The 25,553-nt window shown below is 36.9% G+C and overlaps 1 protein-coding gene across 2 annotated transcripts in view; it reads left to right on the top strand.

Annotated features, from left to right (window-relative positions):
- Positions 1-25,553, top strand: part of CCSER1 (coiled-coil serine rich protein 1) — a 616,342-nt gene that overhangs the window by 477,190 nt on the left and 113,599 nt on the right. Inside the window, exon 10 of one of the 2 annotated variants that reach the window (XM_058025091.1) lies at positions 19,302-19,347. The exons of the other annotated variant lie outside the window; for it this stretch is intronic. Within the exon in view, the coding sequence (XP_057881074.1) occupies positions 19,302-19,347 (46 nt within the window). The remainder of the gene's footprint in view (positions 1-19,301; positions 19,348-25,553) is intronic. 2 annotated transcript variants of the gene reach the window in all.

Raw genomic sequence — 25,553 nt, 5'->3', positions numbered from 1 at the left:
TTTCTGATGTTTTGCAATAGAAGTGTTTTATATTTGCCAGTACACAGCAGCATCGTGATTTCTCTTCTGAAAAAGCTGGTCTAAAAGGTTATGATCCCTTCCTTTTTCCTCTGCTCCTTGCCAGGTTCTGGCTCAGCTACAGTGGCAATTACTGCCAGTGATTTAAATGATGCAGTGCAGGGAGCAGGAAGGAGCGGGAACAGGGTGGAGCTGGGAGCACATTTCAGCAGACTTTAAAAAAAAAATCTGTTGTAAAAGGAAATATTGTGTGGATGTATACCTTAGTTTCCATGGAGAAAAAGTTTATCTCTTGATCAGTTCATTTTTTCTTCCTGCATGGGCAGGGCACCTGGGCCTTCTGACTGAAGCTTGCAGGTTTTAAGTCCTGGTGGCAAACAGCTAAGAACCAAACCGTATTAATTTTTAGGAGAAACTTCAGAAATAATTTCTGTGTCTTTGATATATATATGAGGGTGCTTAGCTGTACTTCACAGATCTCCCCAACAGGATGTACACAAAAAAGACTCTTTCAATTTTGGTAATTTTTATTTGTAGATATTCAACTAACTGTGAACTCTCTTAGATTCAGAATGTTACGAAAACAAAGTCTTCCTCTAATTAAGTTTAAACACTCAGGAGTCTCTGACATTTAGCATGCTTAATAGCATTTCTTTCATTTTTGTAATTTAAAGCAGGTCTGCTGCTGGCAGATATGTGACCTTACCTTTATGTAAGGTCTGTTTCTTCTTGTATTTGGTTTGTTAATTCCTTAAGAAGCTCCATATTTAAAGAGTGTCAAGGTAATAAAGTGATATGTACCCTATAAAAATCAATAATTATAAAAGTAGGCAATCACCTTCTTCTCAGATTCTCCTGCTTACTAGCTCTGGGATACAGTGTTCTTCAGTTGAGTTCTGTACTGTTGCCTTTCATAAGGCAAAAATCAATAATCATGCTTAGCTATTTTATGGCAGTGTACATTTGCCAGATTCCTTATCTGTGTGCTACAAATGAGAAAATTGAGAGCAGCAGTGTGACTTGCTCAGGGTCGTACCTCAAATCTGGCAGTTCTGCACATTTCCTGACTTTAGTTGAAACCATTAGACCACTTTACCTCTCTCTGGGGAATTGCCTGGGGACGATGGGGCTGATCACACAGAAATAGAAGTTTTGCTCTTGGCATCATTGGAACAGAATTTTTCTCATGTTGCTTTGATTTTCTTCCACCTTGTTTGTCTTTAATGAGTCTTTGTGCTGATTGATAGGGAACATGTACCCAAAAGTTTATTGAAACAAAGGGCAGCTGCTAGCAGCTGCATTATGAAAAGAAGGAGAAAGCAAAAGGTGAAGCCAAAAGTCAAATTACTTTGATCAAGGCCATGATTTACTGCCTCTATTGATGTAAAACTATTTTGTGATTTTTGAAGACTGCATAAAAAAAAAGTTTTCTAGCATTGCATGAGTAGAATTAGAGGAGGAATTATTCACTTGATAATTTGTCTCCTGAATAGAGAAATGTAAATATGTTCTTGTTTTTGACATCATATCATTTTAGGCAAGGGCTCTTTGTTTACTATTGTTAGTAGCCCATATCTTGTGGGGATCTTGAAGTCTTTACTTACTGCCCATGGTTCTCATAGCAAATAAAAATGAGCATTTTTTTCAGCTATTTCAAGTAAGTGCAGGGGAAGGAGGGAAAAATTTACAGCATTTAAGAGTTGTAGTGTGATGATGCTGTTTTACATTAAATTATGAAGACATCTGCTTTCTTTACTGCTACCTTTTTGTGGTGTTTAGAGTTCGGTGTTTTCAGTGCCTTGCTCTTCTCTAGTTATGGCAAGTAGTTATATTACCACCTATTAAATATCATGTTTATACAGCAAGTTTCTTCAATAATGTTAAAATTTTATATTTGTTCAATGCAGAAGGAAGCTAATCTCTTAGGGTCTCATTTCTATAGAAAAACTAATCTCTGAGGGTAGAAAAAGTAAAGATTCTAACAGCTTTACCTTTGTTACTATATTGTACATTTTATAAATCCGCTTTTCTATAATAATTTGTGAGGGACCTTCCCTTAAAATAATTAAATACTTTGCTTCTGAAAATGTTTTATGGCCTTAAATTCTTGCCAGTGCTAGGATGTGATTCTTAATGATTCATAAAGCAACTTAATGATTCTTGCTGGGGAATAGAAAAGGGGATTGAGCCTGATCTGTCTAATCTGGACTTGAGCATGGTGAGATACTCCTACGACTTCCATCAAGTCATGGGGAAAAGATCTAATGCTTCTCATCAGGTTTATGCCTCTGGGCCTGCCTTTGACTGTGATCCCATTAACAAAAAACAAAGGTGTTTTTAATTTCTTGCCTTCCCAAAGAGAACTTTCTGTCCCACACTTTTACATCGAGAAGAACACTGCGTCTCTTAAACAGAATAAAATTGCCATTTTTGCTGTTATTTTGTGAAACATGCAATATTCAATGAGCTTTTTCAGAAGACATTGGATCACGCTTTTTCTCCTTACTAGCTGTGTTCTTAGTCAGCAATTATGGCACTTGAAATCTGGGCTGCGATTATGTCTTACATGGATGACTTGAGTTTGTTGAGAACAGAATGTTCCCCACTATTCTCTGTGTCAATTTTTGTCTAATATAGAAGAAAAACTGTTGAAAAATGTTCTCAGATTTCCAATTTTGAGACCTTAGTTCCCAGCTCCACAAATAATTTACCATCACTTACATTTAAAATTATCATCGGTTGGAAATAGGAAATGGAATTACTTCTGTGACAAAGTGAAATGTTTTGTTCAAATTACTGCTTTATGCCTATGATAAATCTGCATCAGTCAATAAACTCTATTTGCTCTGTCCTGAAAACCAGTTCCTCAGTGTAGTTAACAAAGGAAAATAATCCCTTTGTGCACTGAACTCTTACCATCATTTAGATAATTATCCTTGGTGGTTCTATTTGTGTGTTGGATGTGATATCAGATGGTGCCCATCTGATTTAGTATTACTGTTTCTGTGAGGGTATAAGGAAATAAAAGGAAGTCTATTAAAACTTTTGTACATTTCATTGATTATTATACTTGTTTGAAAAAGCTGTTCCTTTTTTTAACCTTTCCATAAAGAAAAAAAAACATATTTTCAATCTCTTATTATCAGAAAACACATATTACAAATATGCTACTCTGATTTGGCAATACTCTCACAATGTAGTTTTATTTTTGTTGCAGCCAATTCATCCTTACATATAAATAAGAGAATACTTTACCTCCTGGTGACTGGGGCTATAGCTAAATGTTCAAGGTCACTCTGTCTTGGATAGATTTTATTTTTAACATACGTAGCATTTTCATTTAGCTAATCTGTGATTAAGCAGTCTTTTTTTTCCCCCTTTAGTTTCTTTGATAAAGCTTGCCCAGGGACTCATTAAATCTTAATTCACAGTACAAACCTTAACTCAGCTCATTCCCTGCAGTGTAGCCTCTTGTCAATTCTTTGTAGATCTGTCCTTTTGTGAAGTAATTGCCTATCTTCTGGCCCCTTCAATTCTCATGCTAGCCTGGGCATTTTCAGGGAGCACCATTCATACTTGTCCCCCTGAAAGAACAACATGATAAAAAAATACCGGAGATAAACTGTATGCTTGACTTCTTGAGCTGTTTTAGAACTGAGTCCATAATGTAAAAGCTGTGCACAGCCTGTTCAGTGTGTTAAGCCTCTTACCTAGAGGTCCAGTTCAGGAAAAAAATGTATGAGTATACTTAATCACTTAATTTTCAAAGCATGAATGATTTTATCAGTGTCAATGAGATTACCAAAGCTTAAGGCAGGTGGCCTTATGTCCTGCACCAGTGTGAAAGTTCAGAAAACATTTCTGTTTTTCTACAGCAAAAAATAGTCTCATAAATACAATGATATTAAAAACTGCCAAAAAAGTTGGGTTGAAGGAGTTCTTCCTTCTTTTCAAGCACCCTGAATTTTCTGCCTGATTTAGAAATACAGGAGGAAGGTTTTCTGTGATAATCTGGTCATAAACTGAAATGACAATGTATTTTGTTGCTGTGTAAAAGCAATTAGGATTGTTTTGATTAGTTGGCTGTTCAGAGGGTTGGTTGGTTTGTTCTTTAATCTGCATATTCTTTTGGCTTATAGAAGTCCTAGAAGGTGCTATCAGGATGAAAAGCCAGTTCTACAGAGGCTGAAATAAATCAAGGAAAAAAACAGCCCCTTATGCTGATTAATGGAACAGCTAAGGCTTTTCTTCCAGCTTGACACAATTTTGCATTCATTTCAATGGCAAGATTTCCAATAGTTTCCATGGCACCTTATGGGCCTTAGTATGGTTTAAACACATAACAGGAGCACATCTTATATCTAGGCATTCAGAGTGTGAGCACAATTCATCATGCTGGAAGAGCCTTTATCAGAAACTGTTATCTTAAAATGTATTGTTGTGACAGCATCTTTCAAAGGTGATGTGAAAGCGACTTGCTTAATGAAATAAGTCATTTTTAGGTAAGTCCCTCTATCCAAAGATGCCCCTTTGGAGTTCAGGAATAATAACTTGGCAAGCAGCATGATTTTAGGTAAATTATTGAAGCTAACACATTATTTGAAACTCTGAAGCATGATACAGTAGCATGTAACTGAGAGGGCACTTCTGTAAAAAGTTACTTAGATCATTTTATTGAAAAAAAAAATCCAGCTTATTTTTGATAAGCTAAAAAGCCCCCAGGAAAAGAAAAGTCTACAAATTGTTTGTGTTGGTCCCAACAGATGGCATAACCAGTTTAAAAATGTAAATGCAATGAGCAGTGTATATTGCTTAAAGTGTAAATTTGTCATTTATTACTGTTGTTCTCCTTTCCTGTTCCAATATTTTGGAATAATTTAAAAATAATTTAAAAATAAAAATTTTTATTTTTTTAATAATTTAATAATTTTAATAATTTTAATAATTAAAAAAAAAAGTTAAAATTCTGTTGTGGTACAGAAATAATGTTTTTGAGCCATGTCTTTAAGTGTTTGTTAAAACTTATCTGTGTGAAACAACAACATCTGTTTGTTGCAGTTACTGCTGCTGCTGTTTCAAGAAGCGCTGCTGGGCTTGGCCATTTGGGAATTTCTTACATTTGCTGGGAAACTTGCCTTTCTGATTAACTGCTTATGTTCACTCTGATTAGGGTCTCTGAAGAGGCTTAAGTGGGAATCCTTATGGGTGATTTTAGACTCTTACAAGCAGGGAATTAGTATGTGGCTGGTCTTTTACAGTCTGAATTGCTCTGCTGTTGTATGATCAATCATTTCTCTGCAGAGGAAAAAGTGGCACACTTTCTTCTACCTCACTGGAACCTGGAAGGACTTATTGTATAGTTGCCCTGGGGTTTAGTGTCTCCACAGGTGGAGAGTGAGGATAAATGTTTGAAATACAGAAAATTGGAGTACTGGAAGACCGTGTGCACTCTCATGTGGTGCTGTCTAAGAGTGGAAATCAGCATTAGATTTCTGACTTCAGTCCAGTGTGTGGGTGGGTGGTGGCTGATACCAAAGAGTGCTAAAAATCTGAGATGTAACACAGAGCAAATGTGAGTCCCATTTCCAGTACTTGATCCCACAATTGTTTACTGTAGCACTGCTGGATACCATAGCACTGAAGGTATTGTGGCACTGCTGCTACTGCTTTGCCTTTACCTCTGTGAGTCAGAGCATTTCCATCCTACAGGTGGTATTTCAATATTGCATTCATTGCACTGCTCTGCCTTGTAAACTGAGTGCCTTCTGTATTTTTTTGTTTCTTGCCTGGAAATATCTAAGCACAGCGTAGATAATTAGTTTAAGACTTTAGGACACGTTCTTGGGGCTCCCTTAAAAATCAATCATACTTTATCTGTATTATGTTAAAGCAAAAATAGCCCTTCCTTCTCTTTCATTATCATGATAAAGGTAAACTTAAAAAAGAGAAAGAAAAGAAACTTAAAAGCAAAGCTTGTTTCAGAGACCCCTAATCCAAATGTATTTATATTTTATGGCAGGTGTTTCAGCAGTTATTACTAATTGGAAAATTAGATGCTGTTGCTATAGCAGCATCTTTTTTCAGTAATTGGTTTTGGCACATTTTAACCAGCACTAGCTCAGCTAGATGCAATTATTCCAATGAGACCTGTGAAGATTTGTATGGAAGTGGTGAGCCAGTGGTGCAGGTCAGTGCATTAGCCTTCCACCTCTTGATCCTGGGCGCTGCCCAGGTTCTCTGTGGGAGCACAAGCAAGACCTTGGCAGCCTCATCCATATTTGTAAAGCACAAGAAAACAGGAAATTAATGACATTCTGAGCTATAGCTCTTCAGTTCCCATTCTTCATGTCTATGTTGACTGTATCAGTTGCTGCAGGGTCAACAAACTCAAGTAATTCTCCTTTTCAGATTGCTTTTCCACTGGTTTTCTTGCTTATATTCAAGTGGGTGATGTGTTTCTTTGCTGATCTCAAAAAACTTTGAACTCATCTTTTCTTGACCTGTCTTGTGCTTTTTTCCTTTGGTTCCTGCATTGAATATTTACTGGGGCTTTGGGGCTTTTGTCACTGAAGTTACCTCCATGTACCATTTATTTTCTGGGCAATTTTGGTTTCTGTTTCAGTTTGTCTTTGCATGGGCTTCACAGTAGGATGAAGCTCCACTGACATGCTGCAAACTGGAGGACTTTCATATTTAATCACCTTAATTCCTTCTTGGACTTCGAGAGGTACAGCTTGCTATGCAATTTTTTTTTCTTCCTTTTCTTTTTTCATTTTTTTCTCTACCTCTCCTGGATTTCGTGAAGATTTTAAAGTCTTGGAGGTGAGCAGAGTTTGAAGGTCAACAGCACTTTCAAATCTGCTTGTTTACCCCTGCCCTGTCTGCACATCATAGATTATTTTCCCATCCACCTTCCTTCTGTGACTGTAGGTGCCATGTAGAGGGCAGAGAAGGGTTACTTAATAAATCTGGTTTCTTGGCAAGTGTTACCTCTTCACCATGCATTCTCTGCCTTTTCTATGTCAGAGTCTTTTTGAGTTAGTGAAAAAGAAGTTGAAGAGCTTTTCAAGGCAAGGATAGTGTAAAATTTTTCCTGCTGTATGTCTGACTCAGGAAGGCATAGTGGCAATGTGAGCAGGTGTTATGTATTCTGTTGGAGAAAAAAAAGATTCCTGTTTGGGCTGTATGGGTTGCCCTGAGAAGTCTTGTATGTGTATGTCTGTGTGTACAAATATTTGAAGTTACTCAGAGTACACTGGTAGCTGCACCTCTTTTCCCTGCAAACTAATGATAGGGTTATTTGCCAAAATATTGAAGTGCTGTGTGCCATAAAATTGCCAATAATTTTTCATTCTCAAATATGTTTTTTAATAGGTAGTGAAATAGACAATTTGAATAATGAGACTTCAACTTCAAAATAAGCAATTCCATTAAAAAGGTATTTCTATTTGAAGGTGCATCATTAGGACTGGATAATATGTAAATGAGAGTTTGATTTCTAAATGTAACATTACTTGATGTTAATTATGTCTTGACAGCTTTTAAATAGTTTTTGTAGTGATAATAATTTTTTTGTTTATAATAGTAAATCACTTGTTTTGATAAGATGCCTACTGATAAGAAGTACTCAAGGACAAGTTCTTTGATGGGATGACAAATACACTTTACACAAATAACTTTTGAATTCTAAGGCATAGAGCATATTGAAAGTTAAAGGATGAGTAGGGTTTTTTTCCTTTGATTTCTTTTTATTAATGTACATGTTTGTTAATTTGGGAGACAGAAAGAATATGGCTTGAACCCCCAGACAAGTGGCTGTGTTTATTCTTCATGTTCTTGGTAGTACTTTCTTCTCATCATAGTAGACATTCTCTAAAAGGAGAGGGAAAATATTTTGAGAAACCATGTTTGTTATTATAACATTCACTCTAGGACAGTTTTGTTCATCATAACTGATATTCTGTACTTAATAGCTGGTAAACTTTCCTTGACAGTAGCCTCAAGGCTGAAAAAAATACAAACCAACCTTGTAGCTTCTTGCCTTGTCATTCAGGTTTGAATTCTACAGTGTTTAATAAACTCCTTTTCAATAGTTGCTCTTTTTTTTTTTCCCCCATATCTAATCTCCTCTGTTTTGTAGTGGTTATCCCTGTGATTTGGGAAGTTATGAAATTTCAGCTCAACACAACTTGAATCCGTCTCTGGATGCACAGACTTCTAATCAAATGAGAATTGCAAAGATCCCCAAACCTAAACCAAAAATGTCTGCAGCAGTTTGGAGTTCCAAGTAGAAATTAATCTGTCTTATTTTCAGTCATGTTTCAACCTACATTTATTAGAAGTAATTTCCACACGTCATCATCCATAAGCTGTATCTGAGCTCTTGATTTGGCATTGTTATTGATTCTAGTAAGAGAAGCAGACTCCTAGGCCATCACCTCCTCCCAGGTTTGTCCATTTTTCCTGTTTGTTAATTTTTATCCACACCTATAGTTTTCTGTTGTTTCATGCTTTGTTGATAAATCTTAGCAAAATAGGTACCCTTTTTCTCTTCATATCCTACTGTTCATTCAGTAAAATGTTGGAATTTATTTTTGCATGTACACTAGCAACAGATCTAATGAGAGTAGTGAATTTTAATATATTAAGTGCTACAAAGACTTTTCCATTTTGGGACTGCATAAAAATATTAGTTCAATTGCAGAGTGTGGGAAGGAAGAAATTATTTGTGCCAAATTAGGTTTTGTTTTGCCACACATGCTTTGTGTGAAGCATGCAGGAAAATATGCATTAATGAGCTATCAGGGGATCTGACAAGCAACAGAGGCAGGGGATTGAGTTATGGTCAAAATGTTTTAATGTATTTACAAGGCATTCACTTGTTTTGAAAATGCTTTTATATGAGGTTGGAAAAAATAGTGTTCAGCTGATTATTTTTAGATAAATGTTGGGGAAGGGACAGACTCAAATGGAATAGAGAGTATGGGTCTGAAAGGTATGCCAGCCCTCACACTGAAAGAAGTATAAAATCAAATAGGAACAGGAAAAAATAGTAATAGCACCACACAGGTTGGTAACCCTGCAGCTGTGTTGGGGGTTTGTGGGGTTTTTGCAATAAATTCCTTAAACAAATAAGGTGTTCTTGAAACACTGTACTAAAATGCCTCTGTAAAAAACTGATGGGTAGCCCTATATTATATAGAATCATAGAATTGTTTGGGTTGGAAGGGACCTTTAAAGGCCACCCAGTCCAATTCCCCTACCATGAGCAGGAACATCTTAAACAGGATCAGAAGTTTCAACAGGTTGCTCAGAGCCCCATCCAACCTGGTCAAGAATGGTTCCACATGTGAGACATCCACAACTTCTTTGGGCAGCTTGTGCCAGTGTTTTACCACCATCATTGTTAAACAACTTCTTCCTTGTATCTAACCTAACCCTGATTGTGACTCTCCTTCAGTTTAAAAGCATTACTCCTTGTCCTATTGCGACAGGCCCTACTGTGATCTGTCCCCATCTTTCTTGCAGGCCCTCCTTAGGTACTTGAAGGTTGCTATGAGGTCTCTCTGGAGCCTGCTCTTCTCCAGGCTGAATAACCCAACTCTCTCAGCCTTTCCTCATAGGAGAGGTGCTCCGTCCCTCTGATTATCTTGGTGAGCCTCCTCTGGACCTGGTCCCAGTCCATGTCCTTCCTGTGCTGGGAGCCCAGAGCTGGTGCAGCCCTGCAGGTGGGGTCTGAGCAGAGCAGAGGGGCAGAATCCCCTCCTTCCCCTGCTGCCCACACTGCTCTGGATGAGCCCAGGACACATTTGGCTCTCTGGGCTGCAGGCATGCATTGCTGGGTCATGTCCAGTCTCTCATCCCCCAGCACCCCAAGTCCTTCTGGGCAGGGCTGCTCTGATCTGTTCATCCTCCAGGATGGTCCTGGGGATTGACTTGACCCAGGTGCAGCACCCGATGCGTCGTCTTTAGTTAAAGTGAGATTCCCATGGGCCACTTCTCAAGCCTGTCCGGGTCCCTCTGGATGGTGTCCTGTTCTTCAGGCGTGTCAAATGCCCCTCCCAGCTTGGTGTCCTTGCAAACCTGCTGAGTGCTGGGCACTCAACCCCACCTTTAATGAAGACATTCAACAGTACTGGTCCCAGCAGACCCCTGAGGCGTTCCACTTATCCCTGACCTGCATCTGGACATGCCAGAAAAGGTGAAATACTGTATTTGTCAGGTAAACATAGGTCAAATTAACTCACATATATATATACAATTACATGAAAACAAAGACAAGAAACGGTTAGCAAAGCTAAATCTAAAGCAAACTTTTGTGATTGACCATCTGTTCAACAAAGAATCATTTTTTATTGTATCAATTGAAAAGTTCAGATGTTGAAAAAGTGGATCAAAGTACGAGCAGATTCATCAGACTGTGGTTTAGATACAGGAATCATAAAAAATTTTTGTGGTTTTAATTTTCCTAATGGGATTTTTATTATTATTATTATTTGTAAGGTTTAACTGGCAAGATACTCCCATCTGCACAATTTTGAAACAAAAAAAGAAAGATTTTATTTTTAAGGGAAAAGAACAGTCAGAAAAGATAACTGTCTTTGGGAGCTGAGAAATTAAGATGTTTTCCTACCAGGCAATTGGAAATGAAATTCTGAGAGCTTGTCATACTGCCTGTAAAAGAAAAATCAAAATGAAATGTATCTAGAATCATGTCTCCTTTTTTGTGTAGGATGTGTTTTATTTATATTTTAATTTGTTTTTGTAAAGAAGGTGAATCAACAGACTGAAAAAAAGGAGTCTTGTGTTTGAAGGTGATACAAATTAACATACACTCAGCAACAAAATCTTTCTCAAACAACAGTTTGCTTCAGCTTTGGGCATAAGAGAACTTGTATCCAATCTTTTTTATTTTTTTCTACTGGATAAGGATGATAATGTTTTCTACCTCCTTGCCTATCTCATCCCCTCACCCCTGCAGCAGTGCTTTGTTGTAATGTGAGCATTTACCAGTTGGGTCCAGGAGCCCTGACATGGGGACTATATTTCATCTTCTATTAACCATCCTTTTCTTTCTTGCTAGTCAGTCATCTTTGTTTGTGTATAATCATATGATTACTTTTATTTGTAGATAATTATTTTTTAACACTAATCCACATTTCTAATAGAGCCATTCAATTAGTTTAACAACTCATGTTATTTATATTAATGAGTTATTGATGTTAACTACATATATCATTTGCTACAAATAACATTTAAATTAATTTAATTTAATGGAAACTTTTACAATCATTCTCCTACCTTGTGGATTGTGAATACCTGCCTTCATGTGGACAACTAGTTGATACAGAGAAGGCTCTATACTGTGCTTACTGTGCTTGAGCTTACACAAGAGGAATGGGATGAGAAACACTTACAGTGACTTTTGGTCAGACCTGTAATGTTATCACATCAAAACTGGCACTGGTAAGCACATTTATGGTGATTTGTACAAGCTTCATATTCACCCCTTAAAAACAGGAAAATGAGTTTTACTTGCTGGGATATTTCTGACAGTGACAATTACAGGAAATAATATGCAGAACTGTGGAAGTGTTTATGTATGTGGAAGGATTTATATAATACGGTAAAGCAAACATGAAAGTTCTGCACTTTTTAGGCATGTGAATAGATCTGAGGCTTGCAAAAGGGAGAAAAGTCCAAAGTTCAATTGTTGTTATCATGTTTTAACCCTAGCCAGCAGCCTCACAGCCACTCACCCAGTTCCTCACCAGTGGGATCAGGGAGAGAATCAGAAGGGCAAAGACAGAAAGCTCAGGGGTTGAGATACAGACAGTTTAACAGATAAAGCAGAAGCCACACATGCAAGCAAAGCAAACCAAGGAATTATTCTGTGCCTCCCGTGGGCAGGCAGGTGTTCAGCCATCCCCAGGAGAGCAGGGCCCTGTCACATGCAATGGTGGCTTGTGAAGACGAACACCATCCCTCCAAATGTCCTCCCCTTTCTCCTTCTTCCTCCCTCTTTATACATTGAGCATGATTTCATAGGGTATGAAATATCCCTTTGGTCACTTTGGGTCACCTGTTCTGTCTGGGTCTCCTTCTTCAGCTTCCTGTGCGCTCCAAAATTCCCTTCCAGCATGGCTGTACAAGAACCAGAAAAGGTCTGTTTAAGCCCTGCTCAGCAATAGTACAAAAATATCTGTATTACTGAACCTGTGTTCTTCACAAATCCAGAAAGTAGCCCCATGCCAGCCACTGTGAAGAAAATTAACTCTACTCCAGCCAAAACCAGCACTGTTGTTCATTGTCATAAATTTCTTTTTAGCATTAACGTTGTTTTTTGTGAAACCACAGAGGGTTTTTTTAAAAAATAAATGATCTCTAGGCAAAACATGAACTGAGCTGAAAGGGTAGCTGTAAATGTGTGCTTCAGCATTATGTTCTGATTAAATTAAAATTGGAATATGAATCCCTAGGCATTTAGTTAAGCTTTGTACAAACATTTACTGCAGCATTATTTTCTGATCAAGATATAATCATCTAATGGTCTCTGCCCTTACTCTATTGAAATTTTAATTTAGGGGTGGTTAAGTCAAAATTCATTGTTGACTAAGGGCTTTGAGCAAGAGGGGGAACTATGTGACCAGCAAAGGCCTCTTTCAACTAGAAGAATGGCGTGAGTTGTGTAACAATAAATCAATAGGATATGCATAGATCTATATAATGTGTATTTTTGAAGTGGTTTTTGAATGTTCTGTATGCACCTCTAATGCATATGTATTTCTCTGAAGACAGTTGTGTAGGCAAAAACAATAGCTAAAAATGGGATGTGAAAAGATTTAACTTCACAAGGAGAATTATTTGTCTTTTTGCCTCCCTTGGAATCTAGTGAAGAAAGTTTCCCATGGTTGATGCAGTGAGTAACTTAGTGCTAAATAAGAGCAGTTTTCAAATAACTCAACAACCCAGCCCAGTGTAGCCATGTCTCAGAATCACTGTGTCTGCTCCTGGAGAATATCAGATTCACCCACAGGGGTTGCTTCCAGGTAGACTGTTCACATAAAGAATGACATCCACTCCACCTGGAGAGGTAATGTGAACTGAGAGGCACTGAGGTACCCAGGACTCCTTAAGCCATCTAGAGCCCTGTACTAAACATAGATCAGCAAAAAGTATTTTTCTGAAATGAAATAAATCAAAATGGAGGGGAGTTTTATTCTTCTGTGACACATGTATATGTCACAAATATATGAGGCAATTTATAGCACTGAAGGTGTCTAATTGTCCTTAAAATAGACACCAAATTGACTTGCTATATAATGCAATGAATTACTTTGTTGTTGTTGTTTTAAAGAGATCATGTATGTTTTGCCAAACAATGGCTGAGTTGGATGTCATAATTATGAACACGGTACAAGACAAAAAAGTCTTGCGGTAAAATCAGTGGTAAACTTGGTTCACCTAAGAAGACATAAATACATGGCATCAGGCTGGATCAGATTGTCAGTAGAAGGGGGCTTTTGGCAGGAGCAAGGGGCTTAGAAAAATGGGAGAAGAGGTGGAAGTTGACTAAGTACTGAAGCTGCCCATTGGGAATTCCATCTGAATTTCCAATGCACAGCCCAAAAATAGGAAAACTTTTAGTGAAGTGTGTACAGAGGATATTCTTTAAATAAAAGACATCATAGGCATTAGTGCCTAAGAGACCTGAAAAATCAAGTTCACAAAAGACTAAAATGAGCAAAGCAGGGTGACTTTAAAACAACTTGTGTAAAAATGAAGGCAGGGATAGCAAAATTCAAGTCCCCTTAAGTCAAATCTCCCAAAAGGAGAGAGAATCAGGAGATCAAGGTAATGAGCAATTAATGTAACAACATCTGTAGTGGGAATGAGATGTCTGCAAACTAATATTATTTTCCTATTTACTTTTTGTATTATGTTTACAAAAAGTTTTCTTTAAGTGTAAGAACAGTATTTTAGCAGGTGTTGGGACATGCAGGAATCATCTACAATTTATTAGAAATTTCTGCCTTAGCAATTTGAGCAGGTCTTTGTTTCTCATGAGGTAGTACAAGGAAATATTCAAGTTTGAGGGAAGCTAGGTGTACACACATTCCTTGGATTATCCTTTTGAAACAGTTATGCTATCACTATCAGAGAAGGGACTGTAAGTACCCAGAAAGATGGTTACTCCCTTGTCTGATTGTATCTAGCTCTAAGGTAGTATTGTAGTTTGGCCTTTATCAGACTGCAATCCAAACTCTGGTGTGAAAGTGTATTTTAGGATCCTTCCCTTATACGTGGAAGCAGATTGCTGAAAAGTGCATGTAAATGTTGATTCAGAGTTGAAAGTGTGCCAAGAGACTGCTAGTAAAATAGTTACTGATAACTTTAGATGGAAATACATCTTCCTTATTGAGCTATAAGTTCACTTTGGAATGTGTTTTGAGGAGGAATATATTTATATTAATATATCTATAGTCTATGGAGCCACATTTGCTCTTGGGGGTATTTTCTTTTAGTAATTTTGTTCATGCCTGGCATAGCTTTCAAAAAAATGAAAATAAATGTATGTGATTATGTGGTATCATCTTCATTTGTGTGTACATTTAAATATTTTGGAATTGTATGAAGGCTTTATGTTATTTTATGCCACCACAGGAACAAAACATTTTTTTCTTCTTTCTTTGTTAAAGGTAAAGCATATTGTGATCTGAAATCTAATAAGGCAAAAAGACACAAATGATAAGCAGTTTTTCATCAGAGGGAACATAAAGACTGAATGTTGGCCATTATTAAAGTTGGATAATGCTATAGAAGAGATTAAGTTGTAAACAATTCTCTGTGAAAAATAATGAGGGAGGGGGATAATTTAGGTTTTCTTAGAATTTTCTAATCCTATATTTCTAAAAAGTTTAGCTTGCCTTTAAAATGCTGATGTTCCTCTTTAATACTACTGCTTTGACTCTGATTTTTCATTAATATTTATGCAGAGTATTTATTTTCCAAAGTCTCAAGTTCTCCCCCTCTCTGTATTCAACTTGTCAAGATGAGCCTAAAGGATGGATGGTTTCTACATAAGTAGAAGTGGTCTCAGCACTTAAAATTTTAAATGGAATTTTTTTAAAACATTTTTAAGTGGGATTTTTTTAAATTAGAAATGTAGTTAAGGCTAAAAGGCAGTGTATGAATTCCAGACAGAAAACAGGACAAAGCCATTGTAACTGACATAGTCCCACTGAATCAGCTCACACAAAAAATAGGCCATGTGACAAAAAGCAGGTTTTTCTATCAAGATCATAAAAATCTTGAAACCAAAATGAGTTCAGGTTGAATGTGTACAGTGAAATCCAATGATCAAGAAGGTGTTCATGAATAAGTTTGTTGCACTAAAATTGAAACTTTGAAGAGAGAACCTGAAGTTTTATACAAGTCTGCATCTCTTAGAATCTGGTGGCACCATATCTGAAGACATGCTTGTGTAATTATATTGAATTAAATTAAAAATGTAAAACCTTTTCAGGGATATTGCATTGGAAAAGTAGTAGATCCTTCTTCAGGCAGCTTTTACTGAACTCAGTCCTGAGCTCAGAGTAGCAGCAGAGTATTTGTGTGTCACTTCATTGATACATCCTCTGATGAAGTGCTGTGTAATGCAAGTGAAAGCCATCGCACCAAAGCACATCTTACCACTTTAATACTTACTCTCTTTATGAAAGAAACATATTCTGCTCTTACAGCAGAATGTGGGAGTGATGTAGCAAGTCTTTCTGTCTGTAGGAAATCTTTCAGTGGTATTTTGCCATAAGGTACTGATGTGAAATTATCTTTCTTAACAGTTGTGAGATCAGTTGACTTTTGTTTTTAATGTGGTAATAACTAAGACTTCAGTATATCCTGTCTTCTAAGACTGTGCTTTTTAGTTCATAGCAGTGTTCTGAAACATTCTGTGGTATAGGTTGGATTTCTGTGATGAGAAAAAAGGGATATGTTCGTATTCAAAGTTCATGCCAAACTACTGTGTGCTAGGGAAAATGTCACATATCATGAGTTAGCCTCTTTTAAAGTCGTAACATGGGGTTGGGATGGTTTAGAGGTTTTGGGTTGATTGAGGGGGTCGTCTGTTTTTTTTTCATATACCTTTTAACCATGAAGTAGGTGGGTTTGTGCTCTAAGGGAAGAGAGGGCATTTGTTGGAAAAACATTAATTTGATGGGTAGCAAGCTCTTCTATTTATTTCAGCATTGATTGGTCTGTTGTCAATACACATCTTAGTGGAGATTCCTCATAGCAAGTGACAAAAAAGAATAACGGTATTTGTGTAGTTATGCAGTAGAGGGGGTATTTAGCTGTATTGATTTGATTGTTTCATAAATTGTAATACTCAGATTTTCAAGTTGCTCAAGGTGAACCCAGAGGACTTCAGTCACTATATTCAGTTACTATCAGGTGAAATCATAACTTCAGAATTCAGACAGATGTAAGAAACATAAAATTGGTTAAGTATTTTTAGTGAAAAATATAATACTTCCTTCAAACAGCAAACTAATACATACTTGGATGTTTTGCTTTTGAATTATGAACCCTTTTCACTTGGACTTCCTTGCTACTGTTGTCCCAGAATAGCTACAGTCATAAATATTTAGACTGGTTGGTGTTTTCAGTCATTACTTTGAAAAGCTGACAGTAACTTTTGTTCAACGTGAGGATGTGAGAAACAAAACAGCAGTGGGAACTAAATGCCATATTCCCTTGCAGAGTTCACTGGAGTTTTCAGCGAATACTTAACTGTGACTTCTGCCAGAAACTGTGTCATACTCTCACCTTGACAAGATTAAAAATTGATAGTGTTTTCAAAAAGAACTGAGTTTTGTAATGTTCTGATTGCATTTCTGAAAGCTAAGTGAAAAGAAGTTAGGAATGAGTGACTGAAGCAATGTAAACGGAACAACTGTGTATCTGCTTGTCTGGTGCATAAAATCCACATTCACTTTAGAGCTGTCTTGGGTAATCAAACATTCCTGCATTAACAATGAGGGGACGCTGCAGATATGTTGTATGAAGGTAGAAAAGATAAAAGCCTCTCTTACTTTTTCCTTTTGAGGATCAAACACTGTAGCACTGAATTGCATGGCACAGGAATGTATAGAAAAATTAGTCTGTGCCCTTATTCCACTGGGAACATGGGAATCTATGCTAAGCATGGGTTTATTAGCTGGTTAGTGCTTAGTTCAGCATCTGATGCTGTGGTAAATATTAAATAAGTTAATCTGAGTTCTTAAGCCTTAAGCCACCCTGACCCTCCCAGGCCAGCAGGCAATTCAGACCGAAATCTCGATATATTTTATGACAAAGGCTATAAGATGTAGGCAGGAATCAAGACCTGAGCAGGTGTATTTTCTTTACATACTGTGTTCATGTGCAAAGCAGTCCTAAAAACTGCCCTCACTGGTCTTCTGAATAGGCCAGGTGTTATAAATGAAGCATCCTGACACTTTTAGAGGCCTCCAGATCTTGATGGGTACCTGAAATAATCCCATAAAAAGTATGGGGCTTGGGGACAGTGCACTTGTAGGGCACTGTCTGTCCAGGAGGAAAGGGCTTTGAACACACTGCCTGTTTGCATGTTTTCCTGACAAATAGGAGAGCTTACTGCCCTTTCCTGGCAGCCTGGCAAGCTTGAAAACAAGGGGTGAAGCTAGTGGGTTTTTGCTGTCCCAGCACAGGTTAACCCCAGCTTGCCCCCTTGGCTCCTTGTTGCTGTGACTGTGACCTCTTGCTGCAGTTTCAGGAGGGAGTCTTGGAGTGACAAGCTTGAGGTATAGTGAGACAAATGGTTTCTGCTGAGCTACCCTGCATTGCATGAGGCCACAGCATGGCAAGCTGTGGTCTCAGTGGCACAACATGATATCCAAGTGAAGAATAATCCAGTTTATTCTGGTTTTCCTTAAAATGTGGTATGGGAATCAGTAATGTAAAATTGTCTCTTCTACAGGGTTCTCTAGATATGCATATATATGCTTCACTCATCCTAGGTAAAGGAAAATGGAATTACACAAGACCTGGAAGAGAAAATTATCTCCAAGAACCAATGCCTAGCCCTGTCTAAATGTCTGGTAAATCAGTTCCCAGCCTTGATTTTTAAAAGATGATGAAATTCAAAATGGAAGACGAAATCCACTTAAGACTTATAAGCTTCAGGTGTTTGATCAGTTATTTTTTAAGGCAATTCTTCCAAGTATTACTGTCATTAGTCCTCCTTGGCTCCCCAGTCCAAATGATCAGTGGGTCCTTTTACATTGGGAGGGAGGATGCTGTCTTGGACATCAACTCAAAACTCTGATTCATGATCTAGATTCAGAATGAGACAACATTGTTTTAATGCTTTTCAAATTTTCTATACTTTCTCTTTACCTAGTCATCTCCTTTCTTTCTATTATTAGTTTGTTTTTCTGGGATTGATTTGTCGGTTTGCGAGGGAGTGGGCTGAGGGAGATTGTGGGAATAGGGTGTCACACTGGGATGAGATTTGCCTACAGATCTTAATTGGTGTGACTTGCTTGGTGTTTGGTTCATGTTTTGTTTACATGCACAGCTGGTATTTCAGAGATGTGTGGTAATTGCTGGCATAATGCAAAGATGAAGCAATCTATCTATTGGAAGAGCGTACTGTGTGTATTGATCAGGGGTTTAATAGAGCTGCTTCCTGTCAGCTGGCATAAAACTGACGCAGTGAGGACATCTTAAAGAGAGAGACAAGATGAGAGGAAGTGGCAGGAGCCAAGCAGTACTGTGCACACTCTCCTTCCTACCTGTTTGAAATGGACCTTCAAGCAGTGACAGTATCAGCCAAGACATTGATGTCATTGAGCCTTCTCGTAAGGCTCAATGTAAGACTCTTCTTGTAAAGGAATTCATATTAATATATACTCTGTACATTGTCCTTTCCATCAAATTTAATTTTTGACAAGTGTGAGCATGCCTGTCTTATGCTGATACTTTTTTCCTGTCTTCTTTCTTTCTCTCCCTTTTCTCTCTTTTTGGTTCATTGTGTTCACTGATGGGTGGATTACTCATAGAACGTTCCTCACTATAATTTATGTTTATCTGAAAATAGGAACTGCAGTTCTTCAATAATAATAAACTCCTCTATCTAAACAGTCTCTATTTCTATTCGCTGCCTTCATTCTCTTCATGTCCTGTCATTTTTTTCATTTGCTACTGCTGTTAATCTGACATCCTTTGCTCCAAAAAAAAAAAAAAATGTGTTTTATTTACAGGGCACAGCATTGGGAAGTGCTCCTGTACCTTCTCGCAGGCAATTATGTGAGTCTCTTAAATTCCGCTCTGTGTTGTAAAGATGACTATGTGTTCATGTGCTGTAGCATGGCATGCCAATCTAGAGTTAATGCCCTGAGGTCAATATTCAACCACTGGTGTTGTATATTGCCTCCAATGTGTTTGTAGCTAACAGCTTCTATTGACCCCTTCTTTATTTCTTCGTTGTGTTTTGTTCAACACATCGTGAAATGGGGCTGCGCTGTGCACTATAGACTTGCAAGCAGGAAAGAAAATACCATAATGACTCAAAGTCTGGAGGGGAATAATGTTACCAGATCACGTGTCCAACATTGTAATGAGTAGTGCTGTTAAAACTAAAGAATCTCTTTTTCCTATTCTTCAAATTAATTTCTCCATTGAACAGATTAAAAAAATCTGGACTTCAAAAAACAAAGAAATGGAAAATCAAACAATATGGTGTAAGGCAGATGTTACTGAGACAAGTTGTATTCCTTATAGGACTTTCCTTCTAATTAATTTGAAGAACAAGTCCATCTGCTGAGTTGAGGAGAAAAGGGAACTTTTAGAAAGGGATTTCATTCATTTTTTTAAAAATCCATTGGAATTATTGATGATAAATTATCTTCCTTTAAATTAAAATAAATTCCCCTGTCATTCACCAAAACCCCAAGAAATCACAAACAAAATGTACTATATATTTTTTAAAAACTAAAAAAAAAAGAGAAAGGCTTTGCATTCTAATTCCAGATGATTTCTCTGCTGCATTAACAGTGTTCGTGTGTGAGCGTGCACATTGAATATATAGATCCTCAGAATACCATCAGACTTTGAGATGAGGACTTTCTTACAGTCCTTATTTCTGTCTTTCTCCTCCTACCTTGAGTTAATTTCCATCCTAAAGACATTGGTGTCTTCCATATGCATTTAATGAGCTACAGCCATGCACTGCATTATTATAATTACTGTGCACTGCATCACACCGCTGAATGTGAAACAGACTCATTACAGTATAACATTACAGGCTTATTCATAAGTACAGTGCAGTTTGACTGATGCTTCATTGTTGGCAGTCTTGAAACATGTTGCTTGCGTAAATTCACCGGTGCTGCTCTTGTGTATTCCTAGGAAAAGATACAGCATTTGTCTGTGAGTGTGGGTCTTGCAAAAGTAACAAAAGATATGATCTGTATATGACTGTCCTTTCTTTTGTGCAATTATCTATGATGTTCATATCCAACTGAGAATATCTAAGGGAAGGAAAAAATACCAGGATGTAGCACTCTTCATCAAATATAATTTTGCTCCTATTGCAGTTATTTAAGGTGTGGTGGAAACAATAAATATTATCACTGTGTCCTTCAGAAAAAAAAATGCTGAAGTTATTTTTCATCCAATATGTATGCCACTTAGCAGTCTCCTAAAATGAAAATTTGAATTTCTGGCTGGTTTACTCTCATTTAAATTAGTCCTGCTATTAATTTATATGATTAACAACCTCAGTGAAGACTTTGGGAACACATTGAAACAACATGCTTTACCATGATTAGTTATAAAACATCAGCATGTCCACTTCCTTCCTTGTAAGGAGCCTCTGTTTGAGGTGAATGATGAAGTGTCACAGATTGAAGTGTGAGGGATTTGAACATAAGGGAAGGTGTGGAAAGCACAGAACATGTTTTATCTGGCAAAGACAGATGTGTAACAAAATGAAGATGCAGAGCTCTGAAATACACACAGGAATGGATAATGGTTGGGTTAATTATATGTATGGGTAGGCTGGAGGAAGTGGTCAGAATTTCCACTTTTTCTTGATGAAGTAAAGCTAACATTGCTGAAATGGTGAGATGTGAGAAGTTTAAAGCAGCATATATAGAATGTGTCAATGGCTTAACTGTGAAGCAAAAGCGAAAAAAACCACCCTGTAAATAAGGGAACTCATCATATCCAAGTGATAATTTCAGCCAGCTGACAAAGATTATATGGAACTATGAATATGTTGTGGTTAAGTTCTAACAGGAAGCTAAAATTAGAGTTTGGGCATCCTGAGCTTGTCTTCCAGTCATTGGGAGTGATTTTTTTGGTCCTTGCAAAGCGTTGGATGTTACTGTTCATGTGCCAAAATGGGAAATGAGGATGTGTGGAAATCCAGAGCAGCAGTGCTACTGAACAATTGCTGTGTCCTATTACACTGAAACTGAAAGGTAGCAGGGATGTTTTATTCCAGGTGCTGTGACCCTACAGTAACTCTACTGCAGTGGAAAAGGCAAGAGTAATCTGATCTCAGTTCATGCAAGATATTTTAGACTACAGGGCACTTGTGGCTGCTTCACCTCCAGAGTGACCAGGGGGGCTCAGTGGTGGTGTTGGAAGGCACTGGGAAGTCACCTCTGGGCATCGAAAGCTGTCGAGGACATTGAGTGGGTTCTGTGCCAATGCTGTGCTATGACATTTGCTCTTGGAGCTCAGAGTCCAGAGGAGCCGCTGGTGAAATGTGGAAAAGCAAAGAGTGCTTGAGACTGAGTTGCTGTTTTATAAGCCATTTTAAAATAAATTTCTACTCATGGGAAATTTTAACACTCTGGCTATAAACTCTGAGACACTGAGTATAATGATAGCAAATAAATTACAATATGGGAGTTAAGTTTCCTTTCCACAAGATAAAAACTTTTCTTCTGAATTTGAATAGATTGCAACTTAGTTTCTATTTTACAGTAAAGCCAGGAGTGGGGGAAAAAAGGAAGGTACAATTCAATCCAACAAAAAATATGAGAGCATCTGTAATTAGCAACAAAATAAGATGCAAGGAGCAAGGATAAACTGAAAAGGGAGTACAAGGTCAATACAGATGTCCTCAAAAGTCTTAATGATAGCTGTCTGACAGAGCTTTGGTCATGGGAGTGCTGCTGACCTAATGGCGAAACACAGATTTGCAAAATGCAGTTATGACTAAATAAAATGTAGTATTGAAACAAAATGTAGCTGCAGTTTTTTTGACAGAATTGCACTATAATTGCTTTAGGGAGAAGAAAGCTTTCATGGTTTCTCCTGTTGCTTGTTCATCACATGGAGTACAAGCACAAATACGCCAGTGAAATACATGAAGTAGAGTAAACCCCACAATTCTGAAAACACATATGTTTGTTGCAAGATTTCCTTCAAACTGCACCCTTGTCCTCTAAAAGTATATGTTAGAGTAAGGATTGTAGGTTTAGATCAGGTGTTAAAGCACAGTGAATCTTGCACCAGATGACAAAGTTTTAATATTTTTATACCTGTGGTCCTTTTTGTAAGGACTTATTTCCAAACATTTTTCTTTATTTGACCTCAAATGTCCTCAGACTGAAAGTAACTGCTAATTTAATGTGACAACTTTTTAAAAACATATATTATCACTTACATGTAATTTGGGAAATGAAAAATGCTTACCTGTTTTGATTAGCACTGTTTAGAAGAAATCAGTAGCATAGAAAGAGCCTTGCTGTAGTAGAATAGAAACTTGCTATAATGTTCATGAAACAGAGTAGGAAGGCATCAAAAAATCAATACAGTTATGACAATCAACTTCACAGACAGAAAAAAAAATGAATCAGGTGCTTGAAATAGCCATATAATATCCAAAGAATTTCCTACCATCTAGTGATAAGAAAAGTGCCAGAACTGAGTGCAGCTAAACTAATCTTCTAAGCTTGGAAATTCATGCAATAAAACATTAAAAAATAAACCAACCTGATATCACAATTCAGGGATTCTTGGCTGGCTTATAAATGGTATTTTAATATTACACTCTCACAAAGTTTAATTGATTAGGACAAATACATCAGGGTTTTAAATTGTGGTGATTTTAATGACAGCAGAAAATATGTAGAACTGAAATTAGGAGAGTTAAGTTCCTAATGTAGACAATTGTACTTGTGCACTGTCAAGTTATTTCAAAGCACTAGACAGATTCTTTGGTCAACCAGAAGGAGAAAACAAGGAAATAAGAAAATGCTAAAAAGTTAACTACTTCTTTGTTTCATGGTTTATTGCAGAGGAAGAATCCTTTTTCAATGGAGTGGTTTTCTGATAAAGATTAAAATCCAAGGTGGTTGTGGCAAATGAATAAGTTGTGAATGAAAAGATTTGAAATGTTTCATTTCAGAGTTTTAATGAAATTCATGATGAATAGGCTTGCATACTAGGGAAAACAGAGTCACTTGGAAAAATTACTGGCAGTCATTGTCTTGGAGAGGTGATCAAAATTATCTTGGTTAAAGCAATGCTTTATAGAAGCTTAGAAAAATAGATCAGTGTATTTTGAGCTTTATAAGGAAATTTTATCGTCACAGAAGGGTGCAACACTCACCTTCCAATCATAGGCCAGATGAGAGTTTTCCAGACTGAACATCTGACTTTAAAAAAATGCTATAGAATACTAAATTGAGATATATATTCCATTACTGTTTGGCTAGAGCATAGAAATGTATCTGACTAATTGTGAAAAACTTCCAGTCAGGTTTTCATTCACTTTCAAGAAAATTAAACAACAGGATTAGAAATAAATTATGTAAATAGTAATAATCCTTAGTATATATTGGTTTACGTTTTTGGCTCATAATTCTTCATTTCCAAAAAAGGCCTCATCTGACAGTGACCTGCTAAATTCAATTTAAAACTTCATCTGAAAATTATCTATTTAACTGAATAATCTTTTGATCAGGTTTTTTACCTCAGTAATATGTTCTTAGTGATTTAGGCTTATTGTAATGTAATCAAAAGTTATAGCCCTATTAATTCCAGTGAATGTCAGATCATGCTCTGCTTTTTCAAAATGAGAAAATGTATATTCTGACAATTTTTTTATTAATATATTATTATTATTTTTATGTCTTTCATTTGTGGGAGAGAATTCTAATTCTTTTGACAGCAGCATCTGCTTTCATTCCTGTTTCCATGGAAACAACATTAGCACAATGAAAATTTTTTAAAAGTGATTTTTTAAAACATTGGAGACTGGAGATTTCATTTAGCAAATTTGGAACCCATTAATAAAAACCATAGAACTTAGATATAAAATAGAATAGAAATAAAAATAGAAATAAAAAGTTTCTATGTGACAGGTTAACATGTGGGTTTTATTTGCCTTTGTTTCTTCATTCCATGATTGAAAAGAAGGATAATTTTGTTATTTATTGATTTGTGCTTGGTGAGAAAGAGTAGTATTTATTGGACTGCTGTGTACAGTGGTGCCTTGAAAGCCAGTTTGATTTGCAGACTTCATCTGAATATGGAAGAAGAAAACAAATGTGTTGTTGCTGTCTTACTCTGGCATTGACCGTCTTGGCTGACTTATCACTGAGCATGGAAAAATGGCTGTGGCCATAATTTGATTAAAAACCAGATTCTGCGTCTGGTTTAAGTACAATAGCCCTTCAAAAACTTTCATATTTGGAAGAAATAGTCTGTCAGGGCAAGGTTCGCTGAATTCAGGCATAATCACTTCTTCTATTCTGCTCTGAATTGTTAGACCTGATTACACCTCAGTCAAGAGAGAGTATGGAAGCCATGAGCTTGAACAATTGTTTTTTTTCTGTTTGTTTTCCTTGCTTTCCCTTCTATTTATAGTGTGTAAAAATGAGATACATTGTTTTGCTCTTATTTTGAAAGTTAAAAGATGAAAACTGATGTAATCCATTGAAATTAAGGAGGCTCTCTCTAAGTAAATTTTAAACCACTATGAGATTTTCAAAAGAAAGCTTTTTCTGGGCTTCTTGAGCTGCCTCAACTTCCTGTAATTGAATGTTTCTGAAAATTTTCTCTTGAAAACCTCCTTAAAATAAGTAAAATTTCATTAGTAAAGACTTACTTTGAAGCAATTTCTGTATTAAATCCTTTAATATTTTGGAGGTCTGTAAACTGTTTGTTCCCATGAAAATAAGCAGAAATGTCAGCTTCCAACAGCTGTAGTTTACACTCTTAAATTGTTGGGTTTTTTAAAAATTTTTATTAGTAATTTCTGTGCTATGTCTGTGGTCAATACAAAATGCAAGACAGTCTGTAGGATCTCTTTCCCTCTAGCATCTCAGAAAAAAATTATGTGATTAAAATTATTAATAACTCCTTTCCTAAAAAACCAGAGCTCTATATTTTCCACAGAAATTCCTTAAGCTTTTCCATGAACAGGGAGTTGAAATACCATGTCTCTAATGCTGGAATTTTTGTCTGTCACAAACAGAAGGCAGTGAAGGAAA

This window comes from Melospiza georgiana, chromosome 5 (genome assembly GCF_028018845.1).
Source record: "Melospiza georgiana isolate bMelGeo1 chromosome 5, bMelGeo1.pri, whole genome shotgun sequence".
Taxonomy (NCBI): Eukaryota; Metazoa; Chordata; class Aves; order Passeriformes; family Passerellidae; genus Melospiza; species Melospiza georgiana.
Note: the sequence above shows the minus strand (reverse complement) of the source record. Positions and strands in the feature narration are given on the sequence as shown.